Below are 23,825 nucleotides of genomic sequence, written 5' to 3'. Positions count from 1 at the left end.
TGTACTCATGTATAAGTCTAGAAATTTAGGTCAACAAATTGCCCCCCCCCCAAAACTGAGTCGTCTTATCCACGGATCAATGTAGGTACAGTGGGCTCTCCCCCATGCGGGGATCCGTTCTGGATCCCTCCGCGTAAGGGGAAATCAGCATATGCTGGAGCCCCATAGGAAGTAATGGGGCTTGCGTCCGCAGTGCACAACCCATTCGTTCTTCTGGGGGCACGAGGGGCTCTTCCGGTGCGGCTTTCAGAGTATGCTTAAAGCTGCGTATGGCGCACCCACATAAAATGCAGGCGCACTGTACTGTATTTTAACTCTCATTAAAAAGGAACCATCCCCTGGTGAAAGGCAAGAGTGTCATGTGTCATGGAAGAACTGAACCCCCTGTATTTTCTCATCCAACCATCCTTTAGTATGAGCACAAACAGTTTTGCCTGCTGGAATTGTGTAAATTCTTTGGCATTGTTTTCCTTTGCTTTGTCCTTTACATCCTTTGTTAGATGCCCCTAAGTTTTACCCTCAACTTATCCATGGGTCATATCAAAATCCATAATTTTCGTCCCAAAACCTGCCCTTGACTTATACACAAGGTTGACCTATAGTTGAATATATACAGTAAATCAAATTGATTTAACTGCTAGAGGCTCAAGGAATTCCATGGTGTATTTAGAAACACCTATTCAGTTCTGGAATACAGACAGGCTCATAGGAAGTCATCTCAGTAAAAGTTGAGTCTCCCTTATTTTGGAATTCTGAATTCCAAAATATTCCAATACCCCAAATTGTTCACATGGATGGCTGAGATACTGACACCTTTGCTTTCTGATGGTTCAGTATACACAAGCTTTGCTTCATGCAGAAAATTATTTAAAATATTGTGTATAAGATGAATCCTAGAATCATAGAGTTGGAAGAGACCGCAAGGGCCATCCAGTCCAACCCCCTGCCATGCAGGAAATCAAAATCAAAGCATCCCCAACAGATGGCCATCTAGCCTCTGCTTAAAGACCTCCAAGGAGGAAGGAGATGACCTTCAGTCTATGTGTATAAGGCAGTGATTCCCAAACTTTGGTACTCTACATGTTTTGGACTTCATCTTCCAGAATTCCTGAATGTTGGCCAAGCTGGCTGGGGCTTCTCGGAGCTGATGTCCAAAATTCCAGAAGAACTAAAGTTTGAGAATCACTGGTTTAAGGCATCTATGAAACATAAATAAATTTCATTTTGAGACTTGGGTCCCATCTCCAAGATATCTCATTATGTATATACAAATATTCCAAAATCCGAAAAACTCCACAATCCAAAACACTTCCCCAAATCCCCAAGCATTTTAGATAAAGGAGGCTCAGCCTTTACTGAGTTAGACTACTGGTCCCCTGAGGCCAGTTGTGGCAGCATTGACTGGCAGGAGCTTCCCAGGATTTCAGATAAGACTCTCGCCTAGCTGTAGTTGGAAGTTCCTGGTATTCTCTTGCTAGTCTCCCAACCAGGTATCCATCAGGCCTGATCCTGCTTTGCTTCCAAAATCAGATATGAATGGATGCATTCAGGGTGGTATAGCAGTTTGCATATGCAACAGAGTGAGCTGGCAGAATGGAGAGGCAGTAGAATCAACACTTGAGGGGTAGACAACTGTAGGAAGCTGAGGTCACATTAGTCCCAAAAGAGAGCGTGGAGGGCTCCACTTGTTGTTGTTGTGTGCCTTCAAGTCATTTTCAACTTATGATGAACCTAAGACAAATCCATCATGGTGTCTTCTTGGCAAGATTTCTTCAGAGGAAGTTTGCCATTGCCATTCCCTGAGGCAAACCTCCTCTGAAGAAATCTTGCCATGAAAACACCATGAAAGGTTCGTCTTAGGGTTGCCATAAGCCGGAAACAGAAAAAGAGATTCCACCTCAACATTAGGAAGAACTTCCTGACAGTAAGGGCTGTTTGACAGTGGAACAAACTCCCTCGGAGTGTAGTGGAGTCTCCTTCCTTGGAGGTCTTTAAAAAGAGGCTGGATGGCTATCAGTTGGGGATGCTTTGATTGAGATTTCCTGCATGGCAGAATGGGGTTGGACTGGATGGCCCTTGCAGTCTCTTCCAACTCTATGATTCTATGGAAATTACTTGAAAGTACACAACAACATGAAAACCTCAGAATGATTCAGGGGGCTAAAAATGTGACAAAATTGCACATCACTTCCTCTAGAGGGCATCTGGGAGCAAAACAATAGCAAAAAACAACATGCAAGAAACCATGCTGCCGACCTCTGAGGCTAAGGAATTCTGAGTTTTGTAGTTTTGTTGTGGCATCTGACAGAAAAGGCGAAATACCTCACAAAACAGAATTCCTTAGCACTGAGCCATGACAGTTAAAGCAGTGTTAAACTGCATTAATTCTGAAGTATGGCAGCAGCCTGAGTTAAAGTAACATAGTAATAGGTGTGAAGGTGGGAGCGTACTGTTTCTGAATGGTTTTTTTAAAAAAACTCCTTTGAATTTTTAAAAAACTCTTCTCATTCTATTTTTCTTGTTGGAGGCAGTTTTTCACATAGGCAAGATGATCAGAAAGCAATTATGCAGACTAAAAGTGGTATGATACAGTTCATGGCCGCTATTTAATTTTCCCCAAAGCATATTCACTTTGCTGTTGTCTGAAAGTCAGCTAGTGATGCCAAACTTTAGGGGGGAAACTCGCTAGAAACATCACTTGATATGGGATATTTTCTACTTTTAGTTCTTCAGATTGCAATCCAGTTTAATACTGCAAGACTCTCCAAAATCATCCATATTATGTGGACCTTCATTTATAAAACCACATCTTCCTTTTTTTTAAAAAACATGATGGTGCTTCATATTCTTCTGTTGCAGATGGTTCATATATCATGTAGGCATACTAATGGTATAACAAACTGCTTGGTTCTTGCTGAAAGAAACAAAACAAAAAGGACTTACCCTCCAGTGAATGGATTCTCTCCTGGAATGACATGTGTGCTGTCCTTCCCAACTAGAAACTTGATCCGATCATAGAATGAATAAAGATTTTGTTGGGTCACAGGAGGCTGCGTTTCTTGTATTATATCAAGGGGATCCGGAGAGCCTAAGCAGAGTGAATTGGTATGGCAAAGCGTCTGAAGGCAGCAGTCTGGGTCCATACAATCCACCAGTCCATCTGTGGATCAGACAGCAAAGGGAAGGTACAGATTGTGCAGGCATTATGAGAGTGTAAATATCTGCTTATTGCATTTTTGCATCCTGAAACAATGAATTTCAGAACTTTTCTCCCTGCTGGGCATGACTGCAATTTTTTTTGTGAATTTTTCTGCTACTGTGTTTTTGGATTTGAAAAATTCATGAATGAAAAATTCATTTGTGCAAGAAACATTTTTTGTGTCTGTACATTTTCAATATTTTGGAGCAAAAAACACTGCTCGAGATCCTGAAACAGAGGCTACAATGCATAACTTTACAATAATGGAGCTATATTGCTGGCATAATGCACAACCATGCTAATGAATTTCAACAAAGCACAATAGGGCATCCCATAAGACTTCCTGTTGCTGGAGTTCCCATTGAGCAATGGTGTGCATTGTGCATCAGGATGCACTGTGCTTTAGGACATGTTGTACATCAGGACAGTTTGTACATTGAGACCAAGGCTATGCTGCTCAATTTGCTTGTGCAATGGTCCCAGTGGTATAGCTACGACTGTGCTCCTTCCACAAATATTATGCAATAGCACAATTCAGCTTTATGCAATTGTAATTCAGTTTACAATGATTTAATTTACCAACAGGATTCCAGCCACTGTTTTGATGCACAAAGGAATTCTTTTCAAAAAGTTGCAAAAATGTGAAAAATCTTGTGGTGGTTGAGAATAGTTTGGACGGGGTGTTTTGATGTGTTGAGACACTCACTGTACCCAGACACACACTCTCAAGAAAAAAGAATATTCTTCACAACCCTAGCTTTGTCAAGCAATATCAAATTCAAAATAGCCTTAATCAGGTCTCTTAAAATCCAAATGAATTCTCTCTCACTCTGATAGACTCCAAATAACTGCTAATCCAACCCCCCTGTATTTTCCCAACAATTCCTCTCCACTATCATCTGACTGGGTAAAAAATTTTCATAGTCTCTTTCTATGCAGTAGGTAGGAGTTACTCAATGTGCCATCTTCTAAGACTGCTCTCGATAAAGAGCAGCTTAATTACTGAACAGTTTGTTACTGAAATAATGGCCATAGGCAGCTTTATTCCTGGCCATTACCCTATATTACAAACTGGCTCAATATCAGGAAAGGATTAACATCATGAGATTGAGGGTCAACAGTTAAAAAATGAATGGATTTCCATCTAATGATGTCAACCCTTTCCTAGCACTGAGATTTCCCCCCTTAATTCAGCACATTTTTCAAAAACTTCATTTTTACAAATCCCCAAATTTTTGCACAGAAAGTACTGAATTTTGCACAAAATATACTATTATACAGAGAAAATGCTGTTTTTTCTCTTTTTGTACAAAAAAATCCTGAAATATGAGAAATTTTAAAAATACACGAAAGCTCCTGTAATATCACCCAGTAGCAACAAAACATTTCATAGAATCATAGAATCGTAGAGTTGGAAGAGACCACTAGGGCCATCCAGTCCAACCCCCTGCCATGCAGGAAATCCAGATCAAAGCATCCCTGACAGATGGCCATCCAGCCTATGTTTAAAGACCTCCAAGGAAGGAGACTCCACTTTTTTTTTTTCAAATTAGTTGTCCTTGTACCCAAAAAATAAATATGCAAATATTCAGCTCTAGTTATGGCTGGAGTCAGGATAAGGTAGTTTCCTATGGCTGAGATCCAACAAATGCGCTAGCAGAGTGCAAGTCTCTGCTGGTATACTTACACCATCTTTTGGAGTGCAGAGTCTGGTCCCTCTTTCCCACTTCATTCCCAGGTGTACAATGGGGAAGAGGTAATCATGGCTATAGTTCTGTTCCTTTGCCACTATCTGGCTTGTAAATTTACCAGATTAAAAACTGGAGACAGTTCCTATCCTTTTAATAGTTGTGTACCCATCATACCCAATGGTTGTGTAGCTTGGCGTTGTCATAAAATGGAAATGACCTGAATGCACAGCACACAACACAAACAAGAAGAGGACATTTTAGCAGGCATTGTTTGTCATATAACCAGGTGACAAACAACACTTGCTGAAATTCTCTCTTGTATACAACTATTAAAGGGACAGGAGCCATGTCACTTTTCAATCTGGTAACTCTATTGGGTGCACAGTTGCACACCCAGGGAAGAAGTAACCTCTGTCTCCAGCATAAAGTTATTCCTTCTTCCACAAGTATGCAAGAGCGGCTGGAATAGTTTTTGGTGCATTCCCACATCTGATTAGTGACTGAGGAGAATGAGCTGAACCCATGAGCTTTCCAGCTGATATTGTACACTCAGGATAAAGGAGTACAAAGATATCCAAGGAGGTACAGAACATCTTTAACTGCAGGATCACTCCAAAATACATTCATAGGAATAACGGGGGATCAGGGGTCTTTGACAGCAAGTAGACCAGAGCCTTTCTCTTTCACAACAGCCCAATGTACTCATGAAGGGCATTGGCCTGGCAGCTCTGAGCCTGGGGGTGAGCATGAGTTACTGTACTGGAGTGACACTGATCCTAGTGACGCCACTGCTGGGGATTACACCTGAGAATGTAACCAAGAGGATGGTAAGAATATATGCTGCATTTGTTTTTGGCTCCTCTTTTGTTTTCCTGACTCAGATTAAGTCTGCAAAGATGGAAAGAAAACTGCAAGTGGCAGCAGGGAGTGTGCTTCATGGGAAAATTAACAGCAGAGCATTTGGGATGAGGCATGGACTCAACTGAACTAACCTTTCACTTAATATTTCTTTCTCCCCTTGAGTAGCAGACGTTTTATCCTCCTTTCGTTATCCTGATCAGGTGTAAGTATGACAAAGGGTCTTTGCCATTGACATGTTTAAAGCTCTTAAACTCTGAAAATGGATCTGGGATTCAGCTTTTCAGCTCCCTTTGACTTTTAATGGGTGTTATAGGATTATGTGCCCTTCAGCTCAGGAAAATTTAGGATCTGCTTCAGCTGTGCAGATTCAAAACACACACTCATGTGCACAAACAGAAATCAGCTCACAAGAACCAGGCAGAAACAAAGCTTCATATGAAGCAGCACCTTCTAAAGTAATGTTTTCCTAATAAAATAAAAATAAGGGGGAAAAACTTTATTGGTCGAGTCTTCCTTATCTGACATGCTTAGGACCAGAAGTATTTAGGTTTTCAGATTTTTGAATATTTGCATATATATGTATAATGGGATATCTTGGAGATGGGACTCCAAATTCATTCATGTTGTATATACACCTTATACACATACCCCAAAGGTAATTTTATACAGTATTTTCAATAATTTTGTGCATGCAACAAATTTTGTGCACACTGAACCATCAGAATACAAAGATGTCACTATCTCAGCCACCCATGAATATATATATATGAACATTTTGGATTTTTGAATAAGGAAAACTCCAACATGTAGTAATTGAATTTCAGTATTAGTCATTTGGTATGTTGAAATTGGCATGTCCGTTAAAAAATAAAGCCAAGAATCAAGCTCAAGACTTGAGACAAAACAAGCTTTTTTAAACATTCAGGATCCAAACTAACTTAATACATTTATTTCTGCACCTGCTCCAAAAGGTCTGCATGGTGCTAGGTAGAAATATAAACTTTCCAGAATTTTGAAGCTTTTTTTCCAGGGGGAAAAATGACATCTTCATAAAATTTGGGATGGAATCCTGGGATTTGTAGCTTGTTGTGGCACCTGAGCTCTCTAAAACAGAAAGCTAAATGTCTCACAAAAATACAAATCTCAGAATTCCCTAACATGGAGCCATGACAGTTAAAGCGGTATCAAACTGCATTAATTCTGCAGTGCAGATGCCGTCTATGACATGGCTCAAATGCTGCTTTGTGTTTTGCAATAGGTGCTAAGGTTAAACTGGCTTGAAATATTCAGATGATCTTTTTTAAAAAAAAGTAAGGAAAAAAATTATTTCAGTTGTTTTTTGAGAAATGGAGAAGTGAATGGTTGGTTTTTAAGAGTTGTAACTCCAGTGATAACCAGCTACTTTTTGGGAAGCCTTGGAAATACAACTGTAACAACTCTTTAGGAAATCACATTTAAAGCTCTGGATGAATTATGTTAACTGTAGTTTTATGAGACATTTAGCATTCTTTGTCAGAGAGCTCTGGTGCCACAAAAACTACAATTCCCAGAATATCCTAACACTGAGCCAGGGCAGTTACAGTGGTCTCAAACTGGATTATTTCTGCAGTGTGTTTTGGACCTGAGATAGTGACACTTTTGCTTACAGACTGCCCAAAAGGGCGGTCTGCCGGTGCTGGTGTTTGTTGCGAGAAGGAGCTGCAGCGGACAAACCACATGGCTCCTCCACGCAGCAAAAAGAAGCTGCAAAAAGTGGCTTCTTTTTGCGGTGCCGTTATGATGCCACAAAGCACCATTGGTGCATTTGCGGTGTCATAATGGCACAGAGACATGCGAACGCTAAGCATCCACTACGTCAAAATGGCGGCACCCATGTAGAATGGGCGCTGCCATTTTGTACGTGCTCGGCATGTACTAGGGTTAGGGGCATCCGGAAAGGACATGCCTTCCTAACCCTAGTACATGCCAAACACGTACTTTTGGGCGGTGTGGAACTCACCTTTGTTTCATGCAGAAAATTGTTGAAAATATTGTATAAAAATTACCTTTAGGCTATGTGTATAAAGTATGTATGAAACATACATGCATTTTGTGTTCAGATTTGGGACTCATCTCTAAGATATCTCATCATGTATATGCATATCTTCCAGTATCTGAAAAAATCCAAAATCCAAATCCCTTCTGGTCCCAAGCATTTCTGATAAGAGATACTCAACCTGTATACACTTTTATTTTAAATTACTGTAAGCTCCCTTGGGTCACATGGTGGAAGAAAGGTGAGGTATAAATTGAAGAATAAATAAATAAAAGAAAAAATTGAAAAGTTTTCTTTTCCTCGCTGGTTAAGATTAGGAGAGTTTTTGCACATTTTTCTTCTGTGCTTTTGGTGAAAAAAATTGCAAACAACACATTTGTATAGAAAACACTGTATTTTGTACAAAATGCACTATTGTCCATGCCAAAAAAATGGGCCACACTATCCTACCTTGTCAGAGGATGGGAAAATGTGTGAGTGTTCTTTATATCCCTACCAAATACATAAATGACACTGACAGGAGATTGGAAATGTTACTTTTAGAGGGACTAAAGTCCCTTAAATCTCCCAGGTGGGTACATTCTGAATATCCCCCCAAAAGTAAAATTTCCAAGCTCTGATTGTGACCAGCAGGCACCAAAACCTTGAATAATGCTATTTCAAGGTAGCAATGGCAGTTTCCTTTCTGCTTCTGGTGCAGAAAACACGTCCTTCCCCAACTCTAAATATGGCAATTTCTGTTCCCATTCACAGAAGCAGAGATTACAGTCTAAATCCTTATATTTGACACATCTGGTGCGGGTAAACGGTATTGCCGCCTGGAGTCTGTTGCAAACAGAAACAAAGACGGAGGTATCTAGTTTCATGGGAGAGAAGAAAGTGCCCTTTGTTTTATAGTTTGTATTTTTTTAAAAAACAGCATGTAGGGAGGGAGTGTGACTTCTGGTAGCCCCTTTCTTTTCTTTTCTAAATCTTTTTTCATGGGAAGTAATTTGGGCCATTTACCACACCAGATGTGCAAAACTATCCAAAGCATCCAGGGATATATATATATATATATATATATATATATATATATATAGAAATCACATTCTCTGCTCCTTCTGGAACAGATAATCTCTGACCCGGTTGTAGCTTTCTCCCCTCTTCTTGAAACAGTCTTGTTTGTGAAACAAGACACACTCAAGGCTGACACTTCACTCTTGCCTTGAAAGGTTGTGTGTGTGTCTGTGTGTGTCGGGAGGAGAGGCACCATGATTTACAGAATCAAATTATGTCTCCTTCCGTCCCTCTTACAATGAGACATCTCCTACCCTCTAATCCAAACCTTAACAGTCTACCGGAGCTTTCTCAGTAACAAGATAAGCTGCTGTTAATAGCCAATTATAAGAACCTGACTGACATTACTCAATAGAAAAAATATTAAGAGGAAAAAAGGAGAGAGCATTTTGCCAGAGCAGCATTGGTTTAGCCTTACAAATCTCTGTCAACAACTTTTCCCATCATGGGCAAATGCTTTGGTGAGGCATGGAAGGGTCTTCCATTCATGGTCATAATCCAGATCTTGATCGGTGAAGTCGTTCTTTGCAAAAGTTTTGAAAAGAGATGCAGATCCAGCAAGACACTATAATGCCTACAGGCTTCCAGAAATGGTGGGGATGGGCTTTAAATGGTTGTGCTGTTTTTCAGTTTGTATATAGTCTTTTACTTATTTTAGTGGTTTTAACTTTATAAATTCTATGGCTTTTAAATAACATTTTCATTTACACTTATTATAGATGTTTAGTGTAGTTTTAATCTGTATTGTTTTTAAAATGTTGGCGGGATACAAACCGCCGCTTTGCGGCGCTCCCCCCGCCGCCGCCGTTTGCTCCGCGCAGGAGCTGCAGCAGCCAAACCGCGCGGCTCCCGCGCGGAGCAAAAAAGAAGCTCCAAAATGGAGCTTCTTTTGGAGTCGCGTTTGCGACGTAGCGAGGCGCCGCCATCTTGTACGTATTCAATACGTATTAGGGTTAGGGGGGTGCGGAAGCACCGCCCCTTCCTAACCCTAGTACGTATTGATGATGTACTATTTGGCGGTTTGTATCCCGCCGTTGTAAACCTTGTTGAGTTTCATTACTGGGAAAATCTGGATATAAATGAACAAAATCTATCTATCTATCTAGCTAACTAGCTAGCTAGCTATCATCTCACATGCCGTTTAGCTCTGGTAATTCTTTCCGCAGCGTAAACCTCTAATCTAATTTTTCTTAGCTGGAGCTTCCCAGCTGTGCTTGACTAGAACTCCCATCTGCAGCTAGCATATCCAATGGACATACTGGTTGGGGACAATGGAAGTCAAAAGGTAACACTCCTGGAACATGCCATTTTGAGAGATTATTTATTTGCATTAATCCAGGTTACTGGTCTATTTAGCCCAATATTGTCTATGAGGTTGTCTGCATAGGCCAAATGTCCTGGCTTTCCTCTAGTGTTACCTGCATCAGTAGGCAAAACCCCTGGGGACATATCTGTCCAGATGTGCCTCCTAAGGATCTGGTCTGATCCTGGAGTAAACAGCATTTACCCCAGGATAATTAATCCCTGGTTTTGCACATAATTTCTAGGAGACTCAGACAGCCTCCCCATGCTCCTCACCTTGCCGGCCATCAATCTGACTGAGAAGCCCCCCTCAGTTGCTATGTCTGATGTGGAAACAGAGCACCTAGCCATGTGGGTGCAGCCAGGCACCCCATTTCCATGTCAGACATGCTGACTGGGGGGCTTCTCAGTTGGTTCAATAGCCAGCAAGTTAAGGAGCGATGTACTGGTTCTGGGCTGGCACAGGAACAGGTGTGTGAACACCAACCTGGGTGAACATCAGGGCCAGGAAAATATGGGCTCAGTCCGTGCTTTCCTGGCCTGTCTACTCAGGCCTTACTTTTGTGTCTCAAGTAAGAGTTCTTCTGTATGCAAAACGGAATCACAGAATGACAGAGTTGTAAGGGATTCCAAAGACCATCTAATCCAAAGCCCTGTCAGTGCAGAAATCCACTGGTGAAGCAGCCCTGAGAGTGTTTTAGCATGTATAGAAAGGTAAAGGCAGTCCCTTGACATGAATGTCTAGTTGTAACCGACTGTAGGGGGAGGTCTCCATTATTAAGCCAAAGAGCCAGCACTGTCTGAGGATGATTCTGGTGGTCATGTGGCAAACATGACTGCACCAAATGCTGTTACCTTCCCACTGAAGTGGTACCTATTTATCTGCTTGCATTTCCATGCTTTCAAACTGCTAGGTTGGCAGAAGCTGGGACTAGTGACAGGAGCTCACTCCATCATGTAGCACTTGGGTCTCGCACTGCCAACCTTCCAATCTTTCAACCATCAGAATTGGCATCTTAACCACCAAGCCATTGCATCCCTTGGTTACCATGTATATAGCCATGCGTATTACCATGGAGTTTTCACCCTAAAAACACATGAAGCTCTCACACAGGTACAGATGACTGGTTCAAACAGATAGCTTAGTAGTATATACTCTGTGGTTCTCCAGAATCTCAGACATCCTTCCTTCTGTGATTTACTGTGATCTTTCAGCCGGGAATGTGGAGTAATGGATGTGGGACGATCAAAATGTAATGTACTTTCCATGTGTGGTGACCTTAATTCCATCTGTTGGCCAAAAATCAGGCTGGTTTAATGGAGAGGTTGGAAAAGTTATTATGTGTATATTGCTGTGGTTGTTGTTGTTATTAAGAACCTGAAAATCAATTTAGAATGTACAATTCAAAATAATAAAAAGCTGTTTAAAAACAGGACAATTAGAACACTATAATACCATATGAAAAGCCCTTTCTTTGCCAAACGTAGATCTCAAAAGCCTGTTAGAATAATAAAAACAACCTTTGCTTGCTGACATAAGAAAATTAAGCCGGGAAAAATTGTAGGGGCCCTAGGAAGTGATTTCTAAAGCAACCACCAAGAAGCCCTACCTCCATCGTTGTCTTTTCCATCGCCACATGCTGTCTCCATGGAAGTGTCGCATCCTGCTCCTCTCCAGCCCAGCTGGCAGACACAGTGCCACCCATTCATGTCCAAAGTACACCTGCCATTGCCGTTACACAAACCAGGGCATCCTTCTGGAAGAGGTGAAAGGGAAGTGAAAGTTCTGTTGCAACAAGATGGCATTTGAAAATTAAAATTAAGGACAGAGAAAATGAGAGCAACATGTTTGTTATGTCTAGACCAACAGGTATTTGCAGAACCCTGGGTTGATGACTTCACTTAGTTGCATGTCCCCTGTCTCCTAAAGTCATTTTTCAAAACAATTCAGCCCAAGCTGAACCAAAATGATGAATGATTTGACATACACCCCCCGTGCAACAAACCCAGCCATATTTTTCTTTTAAAAAAACACACACATTGGCTGGCATCTTAAGGAAGTACAATGTATGCTGGGTTTGAGAGCCAGTGCGGTGTAGTGGTTTGAGGTTTGCACTATGACTCTGGAGACTAGGGTTCGAATCCTGACTCGGCCATGTAAACCCACTGGATGATGCTTGCCAAGTTCCACTGTTTCAGCTAGAGAAGATGGCAATGGCAAACCCCCTCTGAGGAAGCTTGCCAAGAAAACCCCAAGATAAGTTCACCTTAGGGTTACCTTAAGTTGGGAAATGCTTGAAGGCACACAACAACAACAAAGCTGGATTTATGCCATCGTAACATTGTAACTCACTTTTTGGGTCAGTGAAGAGGCCAGAACTCTATTCAAAACATGCAGTGACCAAATCTCCCCCAACCACCTTGTAACCTACAGACCCACCCAGTACAGCAATATCCACATTGTTGGAGAATGGTGTGATTAGTCAGGATGCATCCAGATATTTGATCAATGCATGCTGTAAGGATGTTATATGCAAGGGCCTCCCAAAGGTCTCTGTTGATAGCTGTTGCAAAGTGTCCAGCTAGAGAAAAATAGCTGAAACTTTCCCACTGATCCTCCTGCTCTCTGACAGCATGGAAATGACCGTGGTTTTTTGGGTGTGTGTGTGTGTGCATTGCTTATAATGTGGAATTTGGGGGGAGTGGCACTGGGGAGACATAGCTCCAAATATATAACTACATGATACATGCATGTTTCCCAATGCAGGATCTCAGACCTAGTCTTCATTTCTTTTCTCCCCCCCCCCCCCTCACTTATAATTTTTATTGGTTTCCATATTTCCATATTTTTCATTCCATATTTACAAAATGTATACTACATATTTATCATCAATATGTCTTCATTTCAGTATGGAATAATTTGCAGGTTTTTCAACAAATTATAAAATAAAAACTGCTCTGTCTAAATTATTCCTCAATTGTTCTGCCTTCAAAAGCATGCTGAGAACGTTTTTGAATTAATAACAAATATTTGGATTTGCTTGGCTCCTTTACTTGTATGTGTATGTGCCTTCATGTTGACTGATAATTTATGGCAAGAAAGACTGAGAGGGGGTTCTGCCAGTTCTTTCTTCTGAAATATAGCCTACAGTATCTGGTATTAGTTAGTGGTCTCCCATCCGAGTGCTAACCAAGAGAGACCCTGCTTAGCTTCCAAGATCTGACAGGATCTGATGCGATTACGGTATCTAGGTCTGGCTCCACATTAAACATGCATTAAAAACCCATATACTGTATACTATTCCATGGCCTCCCTTTTTACCAAAAAATAAAATAAAATAAAATAATAAATGTATTACTGTATATACTCATGTACAAGTCTCGAAATTTAGGTAAAAAAACTGACCCAAAAAACCTGAGTTGACTTACCCATGGATCAATGTAAGCACTATACTTTAACTCTTATTTAAAAGAATGAACCATCCTCTGTTGAAAAGTAAGAGTATAATCTGTCCTGGAAGCACTGAACCCCTCTAGTCTCTCATCCATCCAGCCTTAAGAGTGAGCACAAAGAGTTATGTCTGCTGGACATTTGTAAGTTCTTTGACATTGTTTTGCAAATGACATTGTTTTGCTTTGCTTCATCCTTTAGATCCTTTGCTATATGTCCCAAAGTTTTACCCTCCACTTATCCACAGGTCATAGCAAAATCCATAATTCTGACCCCAAAACTTATACATGAGGTCGACTTATAGTCAAGTATATCCGGTATTTATCTTTTAAACCAATGCTAGAATATTCTATTTTTGCATCTATCAAATGCATAAACATTTTCACATCTTCTATCAATAATAATACCTTTTGAATGAGCTAGCTGGAAACCAAAAGGACAACAACTGAGAAGAAATGTCTTCACTTTATTTACTAAAACCTGGGGATTTCATCATGGCACTGCACACTGTATTTGCATTAATGAATTAATTATTGAGCTTTTCCAATTTGCTGTTTCATTTCTAGCATTGTACACTTTTTAACAGAGCAAAATAGAATAAACCTAATAATGTTAAATCAGAGTCTGAAGGTGAATAGTAGCTATGAATAATTTTAACAGTCACAATTCTCATATTTTATCACTTTTTCCATCAAACAATGATACCAATTATGTTGTCCTAATTTCATCTGTCCAGCATTATGTAGCTCTCTGATAAATGTCCTGCATTTATTAGAAGCAAATTTTAGCCTTAACACAACAGGGGAAAAAACCATATTACCATACAATTTGATTGGTGACCTTATCTTCTAATGATTTTTAATAACATTATGAATATGATGGGACATGTTTAATGTATATTCCTACCTAGCCTGTAAAATTTCAAATCTTTTAATTTCCCCTTTAAACCTATTACCTAGATGTTCTTGGGTACCATTTGACCTTCAATGTAATTATTAAATATTTTCTGGATGGGAACTAGACATTTCCTTGTACCAGATGAAGACTAGTGGGGAAATTTGCCCATCCAGAAGTTGTAGGACTATATATCCTAGTATCCCTAGAGACTTAGCCATTGGTGAAATATGATGAGAGTTGTAATCCAACAGCATCTCCAAGGCAACAAGTTTACCCAAATTGGAGAAGATTGATGTGTATGAATTCGCAGAACAAGGTAAACTCATTTTGACTTCAGTGGGTGCTCATTAGTTGCTAGTATCATTTTCCAGAAGTGATCATATCACACCAACATTAAATCACTCCACTGGCCACCAATTATTTTCTGGTAACAAAGTGCTGGTTATTACCTTTAAAGCCTTAAATGGCTTGCTCCTGAGACCAATGAGATGTATTAGAGGGTCCCTTTGTTTGAACCCCTATAAAAGTAGCCATTTTCCTTTGGTCTGCGTCCCAGAATTTTTGGAATACTAATTCCTTTTGGAACTGCCGGCATAATAAAGAACTCTGTGTTTTCAACTGACTTTGGTCCCCACTCATTCCTCTGTCAAGCCAAACGTTTGCTGTGGGCTGCTGAGAGAAGTTCACAGGTGGCTGTTTTCTACAACATTGTCCCCTTGTGTATAATCTGCCCCGCACACTCAGGTTCTCTTGGAGACATTTAGTCCAGTTAAATAGAACTATGGTGGCAACTTTCAACCAGAGGGCATTTTCATCAGCTGCCCCTAGACTGTGGAATGACCTGCGGGATGAGATTTGACAGCTGAACACACTGTCCAAATTTAAAACAGCATTATAGACAGTCTCTTCCAGCAGGTCTATGCTGCTGATTTTTAAATTGGTCAATTTTATAATGTGGATTATTTTAATATGTATGTGTTTTACTTGTTCTTTTAAATTGATGCATGTTTTAACTGATGTTGTGTTTTTAAATTGATGTTATGTATTTTTTGTTGTTCTCTGCCTTAATCCATGAGTAGAGGCAGGAAATAAATATGATGATGATGATGATGATGATGATGATGATGATCCATCAGCATCACTACCATGTGCTTGGATTGACTGAGTGGGAACATAGTAAGCCAACACTTGCACACATCACATTGATTCGGTAGTCCTACTCTGGTTAGGAGCAGCAATGGGATCTAGGCCAGTGTGATGCTCTGGTATACTTTACTATCTGGAGTCACACTTTTACACTTAACCATCCCAAGAAAATCCAAGCAGAGAGGCACTTTTTGTATTAAGGAGAGATATTAGTATATCAATTCTGTGTACATGGCATTCTTACAAGCATGCCATCAACATTTGGAAAACCTGGAGGTGTGGATGGGAAAAAACCAAACACCTTTTCTCAGTTTTGCTAACATTCTCTGGGGAAGTTGCATTTTTGCACCTCCCGTAACTTGTTGCAAGAAAATTCCCACCATGATTTGCCTCTTTGCAAAGTCTGTAGGACATTTCTGGGAAATAAAGTGGTGCATAAAGCAGTATGCATATTTTAAATCATGAATGGCTAAAATACACATAACTGACAAAAAATGTATATGCAGAAACATGCTTTAGTTCGTCCATGGAGGTTGTTGTATAAATTAAGTCAATTATGAAGATAAATGTGCAAATTAGGAATATACTTTTGGAGGGGGCAAGTTTTAGTGTGGGATGAAGCCACAAAGCCTCTCAACCAAATCTGAAACAAGATCTAGAAAAAATATAGATGGGATTGGGACTTACCAAATGAAATTGAGACCAAGCATTTCTAGATCCCCAATTAACGTTTCTGCTATTAGGAATGATGTTAACAACTCACTTAGTCTGGTGCAATGTGAGACACAGGACAAATGGTGAGCACAAAATCAGTGGTGGTTTGTGAGCCTGCTTTTGCTGCGCTGCTTCTAATCTTCAGAAACTGGTTGAAACCAGTGGAATGTGGGCTGAGCAATTAGAAAAATAATACTTGCTGCATATATAGCACAGCTAATATTACTATTTAAGCCAATTTTAAATGTTTCTTTTAGTGGAAGCACAGAACATGAATTCAACAAATAAATATGCTTTTAATGGATTGTTATCATGGATGATCTAGAGCCAGTGTCTGAAAAAGGAGTAAGGGGATATCACTACCCTTATTTTCTTTAGTGCCTCCAATACCTGTTATTCTCAGGTGATTACACAAGGGTCATGATTTAGCTAAAAATGGCATTCTTGTAGATTTCATTAAGAGCATCTCTATCATTCCCTTTGAAATTCACGCCTAGGCCATAACTGTGTCAGGATAACATGTTTTGCATGTATAAGATTTGATATGCAAAATCTGTAATTAAAAGGACTTAAGTTAGGAGAGCTACTGCTTGTCCAAGACAATACTGCTCTATTTGGACAAATTATATATGTTAACTTTATTTACTGTTGTGTTTTTTTCCTATCTTGCTGTCTGATTGTCTCATTACATCACCATCAGCATCTACTGCATCAATAAAAGTATAGTGTCTAGATCACTCTATTCTGCTTTGGTCAGGCCCCACCTAGAATATTGTGTCCAGTTCTGGGCACCACAATTCAAAAAGGACATTGAGAAACTGGAGCGTGTCCAAATGAGGGCGACTAAAATGGTGAAGGGTTTGGAAACCATGTCCTATGAAGAATGACTTAGGGAGCTGGGGATGTTTAGCTTGGAGAAAAGAAGGTCAAGAGGTGATATGATAGCCCTGTTTAAATATTTGAAGGGGTGTCATATTGAGGAGGGAACAAGCTTGTTTTCTGCTGCTCCAGAGACTAGGACCGGAGCAATGGATGCAAGCTGCAGGAAAAGAGATTCCACCTCAACATTAGGAGGAACCTCCTGACAGTAAGGGCTGTTCGACAGTGGAACACACTCCTTCGGAGTGTGGTAGAGTCTCCTTCTTTGGAGGTCTTTAAACAGAAGCTGGATGGCCATCTGTCAGGGATGCTTTTATTGTGTGTTCCTGCATGGCAGAATGGAGTTGGACTTGATGGCCCTTGTGGTCTCTTCCAACTCTACGATTCTATGATTCTATATAGCACAAGTGAGAATTATATGATAGTCCAGATGTCAGCCAGCATATCTGCCTTGAATCCCAGTTTCAATAATAACAATAAATAAATACCCACTGGTGAAGAACACTGGGACTTGTTATCGAAGAACATCCGGATATCTAGATGAGTCCCATTCCAATATATATTGCACTTTACAGCTTTTGTAACACTACATGTTTTTGCCCTAAGATTACAACCTACTTTTAATTCTGGATAGGGTAGAAGAGGGTAATTAATGATGAGCAAAAAGAATATTTAGATTGTTGTTACCTGGGAAGACATTTAACAAGAGTTTTTGCTGGGTGAAAACAGGAAATCTAAGAAAAGAAAAGGCTCTCCACTTGTACAGCTCACATCACATGCAATTATAATTTTTAAAACTGATTCAAAGAAATTAAGTCCTTGATTCTCCCCTTGAAAAAGTGGGGACTGGAAGTATCTACTTCTTGGTTTAAGCTAACCAGCTCATCTTTACATTAAACTGGAGACCACAGTTAAATTGTGATTTACCGTAACAAGCCAGGATCAGAAACTATGGTTTCATCTTGGCTTGTTTAAAAAAAATCGTAACTCAGACTAACTATAATTTGTTCTTGTTGGATATTAACAATGAATAATTTAGTTTAACAATGGAAATACTTGGTTGTGATCTCCTCTTCCATTATAGTAGAGGATTTTGTTTTTAGCATATTAGTACATTATTTTAATATTTTAGCATTTTACAGTGTTGTGTTTTATCATTCGTTTTTGATTGTATATGTTTGATGTACTGCCCTTTTGTGAAAAAGGTGTTATCATCATCATCATCATCGTTAGAGGCAAAAAGATTAAACAGACTCATTCGTGTAGCTGCATGGCAGGTAAAAAGTATTCAACAGCAAGACTGAAGTCATGATTGACTTCCTACACATATTCCTTTGCCAACCTTTCAGGAAGAAATAATGAGAAAAGTTGTGTGTGGAGAGTGGAAGAAAACAAAGCCAGTTGTCTTGTATACAGTGGCATTTCCTTGTCTAGCAAGGCTGTTTACTCAGATTAGCAAGTGATTACCTTGCAATTTTTCAAGACTGGTAGCTGAAATAATCTGCTGCTAATGATCTGGGCAATTAAAGCTCCTTAATTAGTCCCAGTCATAACCCTCACTTGGAAGGCTTATTCTACAGAGTTGTATTTCCAATTGTGATTTGATTGAGAGATTAGGGATGGAGCCTGGAAGAATAGGGTGTGTGTGGCGGAGGGGGAGAGAATTTTACATTACATTTCTTTTGCCCTTGCCTTTCCTCAGTAAAAGAAAGGAAGGGAAAGGCCTACTTGGCAAGATTTTGATAGGAAAGGAAAAGATTCCTGATGAGCATGAATGTGTAAAACAAGGTCTGCATCTACATTGTAGAAATAATGCAGTTTTCAGGACCACCCTTAGTTCCCTAGCTGGTCCCACACCTTAGTTTCAAAACCAGTGACACTGATGAGCTCCAAGTGACCTGGATGCCTTCAAGTTGTTTCTGTCTTATGGGGACTCAAAGGCGAAACTATCATGGGGTTTTATTGGCAAGATTGTTCAGAAAGGTTTTTTGTGGGTTTTTCGGGCTATGTGGCCATGTTCTAGCAGAGTTTCTTCCTGACGTTTCGCCAGCATCTGTGGCTGGCATCTTCAGAGAATGTTTGCCTGGAAAGAACTTGGCAAACATTCTCTGAAGATGCCAGCCACAGATGCTGGTGAAACGTCAGGAAGAAACTCTGCTAGAACATGGCCACATAGTCTGAAAAACCCACAAAAAACTATGGATGCCGGCCATGAAAGCCTTCGACTTCACATCTTCAGAAAGGGTTTGCTATTGCCATCCTCTGAGGCTGAGATACTGTGACTAGCCTAAGATCACCTGGTAGGTTTACATGACCAAGCAGGGGTTTCAACCCTGGTCTTCAGAGTCATAATCCAGTACTCAAACCACTACACCATGCTGGCTCTCACCAACTGACCTAAGCAGGCACACTGATGCACCTGTAATATATAATATTATAATATGGAACTATAATATGTATAAAGGTAAAGGTAGTCCCTTTACATGAATGTCTAGTAGCAACTGACTGTATGGGGCAGTGCTCATCTCTGTTTCTAAGCCGAAGAGCCAGAGTTGTCCGAAGACTGCTTTGTTGGTCATATGGCCAGCATGACTACATCAAATGCTGGCACGGGACAGACCGTCCAAAAAGGATGGTCTCCGGTGCCTATTTTCGCTCTGTGGGGAAGCTGCAGCCTCCAAACTGTGGAGCTTCCCTGCGGAGCAAAAAAGAACCCGCGAAAAGCGGGTTCTTCTCGCACCGCCATTATGATGTCACTGTGTGCCAATGGCGCACTTGCAACATCATAATGGCACCGCGATGTGCAGACGCTATGTGTCCGGCACATAACAATGGCGGCTCCCATCTGTACAGGGCACTGCCATTTTGCCGCCCTTGTCATGTGCCAGGGTTGCGGGGCATCTGGAAGCGCCGCTCTGAGGCACCCCTCGCATGTGACGAGGGCGTCCTTTCCGGCCAATCTGGACCAGGCTGCTGTTGCCTTCTCACTTAAGTGGTACCTATTAATCTACTTCCATTTGCTTGCTTTCCAACTGCTAAGTTGGCAGAAGCTGGGACGAGTGACGGGAGCTCACACCATCATGCAGTACTTGGGCCTCTCACTGCCAACTTTCTGATCTTCTGATCATCAGAATTGGCATCTTAACCACTATGGATGGATATAAAATATTATATATATGAAAAACTGCAATATGATGCACCAGGGAAAATGGATCATGTGCTGGGAAATCTACATTTTTTGTCCTTAGCAAACTGACTCATTGGGTTGCCAAAGTAATAATGATATGGTGAACTACACTATGCTTCCTTGGAAGCATTAAAAACAAAAAGCAAACTCAAGTGTTAGCTAAACTAAATCACAGGTGTAAATGCTTTCTAGCACTAGAGAAAATAATTGAGTGATTTTCACATGCTGTCTTGCTCTTAAGCACCATATTTTAACAGTCTTTCTTCTGGGTGAGGCCAGAAGATGTGAACTGAATTGACCGGTTTCTTTTCCAGCAGTGAAGTAGCTGCACAAGGGCCGTGCCATCTACTTAACTCATCTTTCACCAAGCAATGAGGTTCCTATCTAGTTTCAGCTCATTCTTTTTGTCTTCTGACAAGCGGAACAGAATGAGTGATGAAGCCCTTATGGAGATTATGTGTACAAAGTGCTCTGTACTTGTTACATAGTGTGCTTACTATTGCACATTATTTCCACTGTGCAATCAGGTTGGGCAAAAATTTACTAAAACACTTTTTGATGGTGTTCGAGTGGAGGTGGGTAGCCACACTAGGTTTGGGGGCTGTATAGACTATAGAAAAATAAAGCATAAAAATCCTAACGTGGGCTGAAGTCTCAAAAATTGGTATTTTTATATTAAACTGAGCAGGGAGGATTTGCAATTTTTAAAAAAGTAACTCGTTGCACCTGAAGGCTTCCAGGAGTAGCAATTCATTATTTTTTGTCCAGGAAAAGGTTGGAATGCACCACACGCTTTGATCCTCGGGTAAAAACTTGTTGCAGCCAATAAAAACTAGGCTTACTACGGTCCCTCAAAGGAACTTTACTTCTATTGCCCCTAAGTTATGGAATGATCTCCCAGAGGAGATCCAGAATATTACCAATCTTGATGGCTTCAAAAAAGTGATCAAGAAAGACTTCTCTGGGCAGGCCTCCCCAGATTAATTTGCTCCATCAACTACCTACTTGCTTGACCTTGTTTATTGGTATTTGGTCTGAAATGTCATTTTAAATTTGATGGTGGGTGGGTTTTTAGGTGATATGGCTTTTATGATATTAATCATTACAGTTTTTGGTATTTTAATGTATTTTAATGTTTTAATGGCCCTTATGGTCTCTTCCAGCTCTATGATTCTAATGCTGTAAGCAGTCTCAATTCAATTAGAGAGGTGGGATATAAATAATAATAATAATAATAATAATTATTATTATTATTATTATTATTATTTTGTGACCCCAGGGCACACTTTGCCCACTCTCGGTGTAGAGAAAGGAGTGGACAAAGAGTGGGCATGGGGTTCCCGGGGTGTTTTTGTGGCCCCAGGAATCAAACATTTTTGTTCATGTGTTTTCAAAATTGTTCAAAACTTTATTATGCTCTGAAAGACTAAAAATGATCTCGAAGGGGTGTGGAAGGCATTTCCACCAGATCTGGATCTTCTCTGGAGCCCCAGGTTCAAAATGAAAATTTTGCAGGTTGTACAAAATGCAATTTAGGAGCTCAGGATGGCCCCGAAACATGCTACCATGTCCCTTAGAGGGCATTTTGGGGCATTCAGGCAAACTATTTTTGTGGGAGCAGCTATGGTGGTGGTTGTAGTGCTCCAAGCTCTCCTGGAGGGCTAATGTGGCCCACTAGTCTTCCATAGCTGCTCACCCCTGGCCTAGAGGTTAATGGAAACTGTCTCTATTATGATGGCACTCTGGGGAAAAGAGGCTCCCCCCCCCCCCATTTTCTGGCGACTGTAGATCTTAGTCACATGGCTGAATGATCTAAAGGTGTTGAATCAAGGTCCCTGTCTTTGTAGGGGGATGAGTTTGAATCCCACTGCTGCCAGTATAGGCACAAATTTTTGTGCCTCACAAAAACAAATCCCAGGATCGTGTAGGATGGAGTCATTGGCAGGTAAAATGGTGTCCAACTGCATTATTTCTACAGTAAATTGGCAAATCATTCTCTCAACCTCAGAGAAAGGCAAAGGCAAACCCACTCTGAACAAATCTTGCCAAGAAAACCCCATGATAGACTCGCCATAAATTGGAAACAACTTGAAGGCACATATCACCATCACAATGACCAAGTTCTGAGAAGGTGCTGACAAGGTTTTGGAAGCCATAATCCCTCATGCATCAGTTCCCACAGTTCTCCTGAGAAGGGAATGGCTTTTCTATTCAATAAAAATCTTGGTATAGATATGGCTTGAAGATGTTGACTATTTTCTGGCTTGGATCAGAGCAGAACAAAACCCATGCATCTTTCCAAGTCAGAATGACTGATTTGGAGATTTCCAACGAGAAAGATGTTAATAATTAAGGAAGCCTAAATGAATCATGCAACGTTCATTTCAAACCATGCATTCTGCCCACATAACCAAAGGAGAATTATGCAAGTTGGAAGTTATAGTGAGTGCTGATTCTCTGCCATGTGTCATAAATGCAAAGGTTTACTGCAAGTATGTTCACTTGAACCTGAAGAAAACTTTATGGAGTACAATTTACCCTTTTCAGCTCCTGGCTCTTAATGGTCATCTGAAGAAGATAAAGCAGGCATTTTTATAGAAGGTATATTGGCAGACAAAAAAGAAAAGCAAGGAGCCGCGAAAAGTGGAAATGCTTGGCAGCTCACATCCTAAGATGATTTTCTAATCTTTTCTTCCCATTCCTTTTAGGTACATCTCTGTTGCCTTTTGATTTATCCCACCCCTTCTTCCACCTCACAACTGGAGATGAAAAACAGAAACTAGGAATGATCTTGAAAGATACTGTACCAACAGATACCATATTATTAGCAGGAGGTTCTGATCACACCGCCTTGCAATGACCTACCTATTCTCTGCAAGAATTGCCACCAATCTAGTGCCAGAAATGGGAGACAAAGGCAGCCTGTCATTCTTTGATCTCACAAAGAAGACGTTAAAAATAATATAAAGCAGTCTGGGGGCATTTCATTCCCCCTGGGCAATTAAAACAAAAACAACCTCTTGCCACCGAACAGACAGGACTTCTGAAGACACAGAGATTTGGCTACAAGTGAGGATCTTTTGTTCCAGGTTTCTTAAAGGGCTAATAACAGGTTGGAAAAAGTGGCTTTGTTGGTTCTTTTGGATTAATAGCTCCCCCCCCCCCCGGACTCTTTGTTTGCAGCCCCGTTTTATCCTCTTCCTTACAGATGCCCAAGGTCAAAAAAAAATGATTTGGAGGGTTGGAGCCATTAAGATGAGTGTTCATCCTCACAAAGTGGAAAGCATCTACCACTATCAACCTGCCTTACTTTTCAGTTATTCAGGGAAGGCTTTCTTGCCCTTCTACCACTATTACAGCTGCACCTGGTGACAACACACAAATCTTCTTAGTGGCTGCTCCCA

The 23,825-nt window shown here is 40.6% G+C and overlaps 1 protein-coding gene across 6 annotated transcripts in view; it reads right to left on the bottom strand.

The window, feature by feature from the left end:
- The window catches only part of LOC149320104 (teneurin-4), a 793,050-nt gene that overhangs the window by 104,667 nt on the left and 664,558 nt on the right, over window positions 1–23,825 (bottom strand). For all 6 annotated transcript variants that reach the window (XM_089512941.1, XM_089512942.1, XM_089512944.1 and 3 more), the window contains 2 exons: window positions 11,758–11,904; window positions 2,944–3,160 (listed from right to left, as the gene is read on the bottom strand). In XM_089512941.1, coding sequence (XP_089369067.1) covers window positions 2,944–3,160; window positions 11,758–11,904 — 364 coding nt within the window. The remainder of the gene's footprint in view (window positions 1–2,943; window positions 3,161–11,757; window positions 11,905–23,825) is intronic.

Source organism: Sceloporus occidentalis, unplaced genomic scaffold (assembly GCF_023333645.1).
Source record: "Sceloporus occidentalis isolate IW3139 unplaced genomic scaffold, rSceOcc1.0.p SCAF_2, whole genome shotgun sequence".
NCBI classification, from domain to species: Eukaryota; Metazoa; Chordata; class Lepidosauria; order Squamata; family Phrynosomatidae; genus Sceloporus; species Sceloporus occidentalis.
The sequence above is the reverse complement of the archived record's forward strand: the minus strand, read 5'-3'. Positions and strand labels throughout refer to the sequence as shown.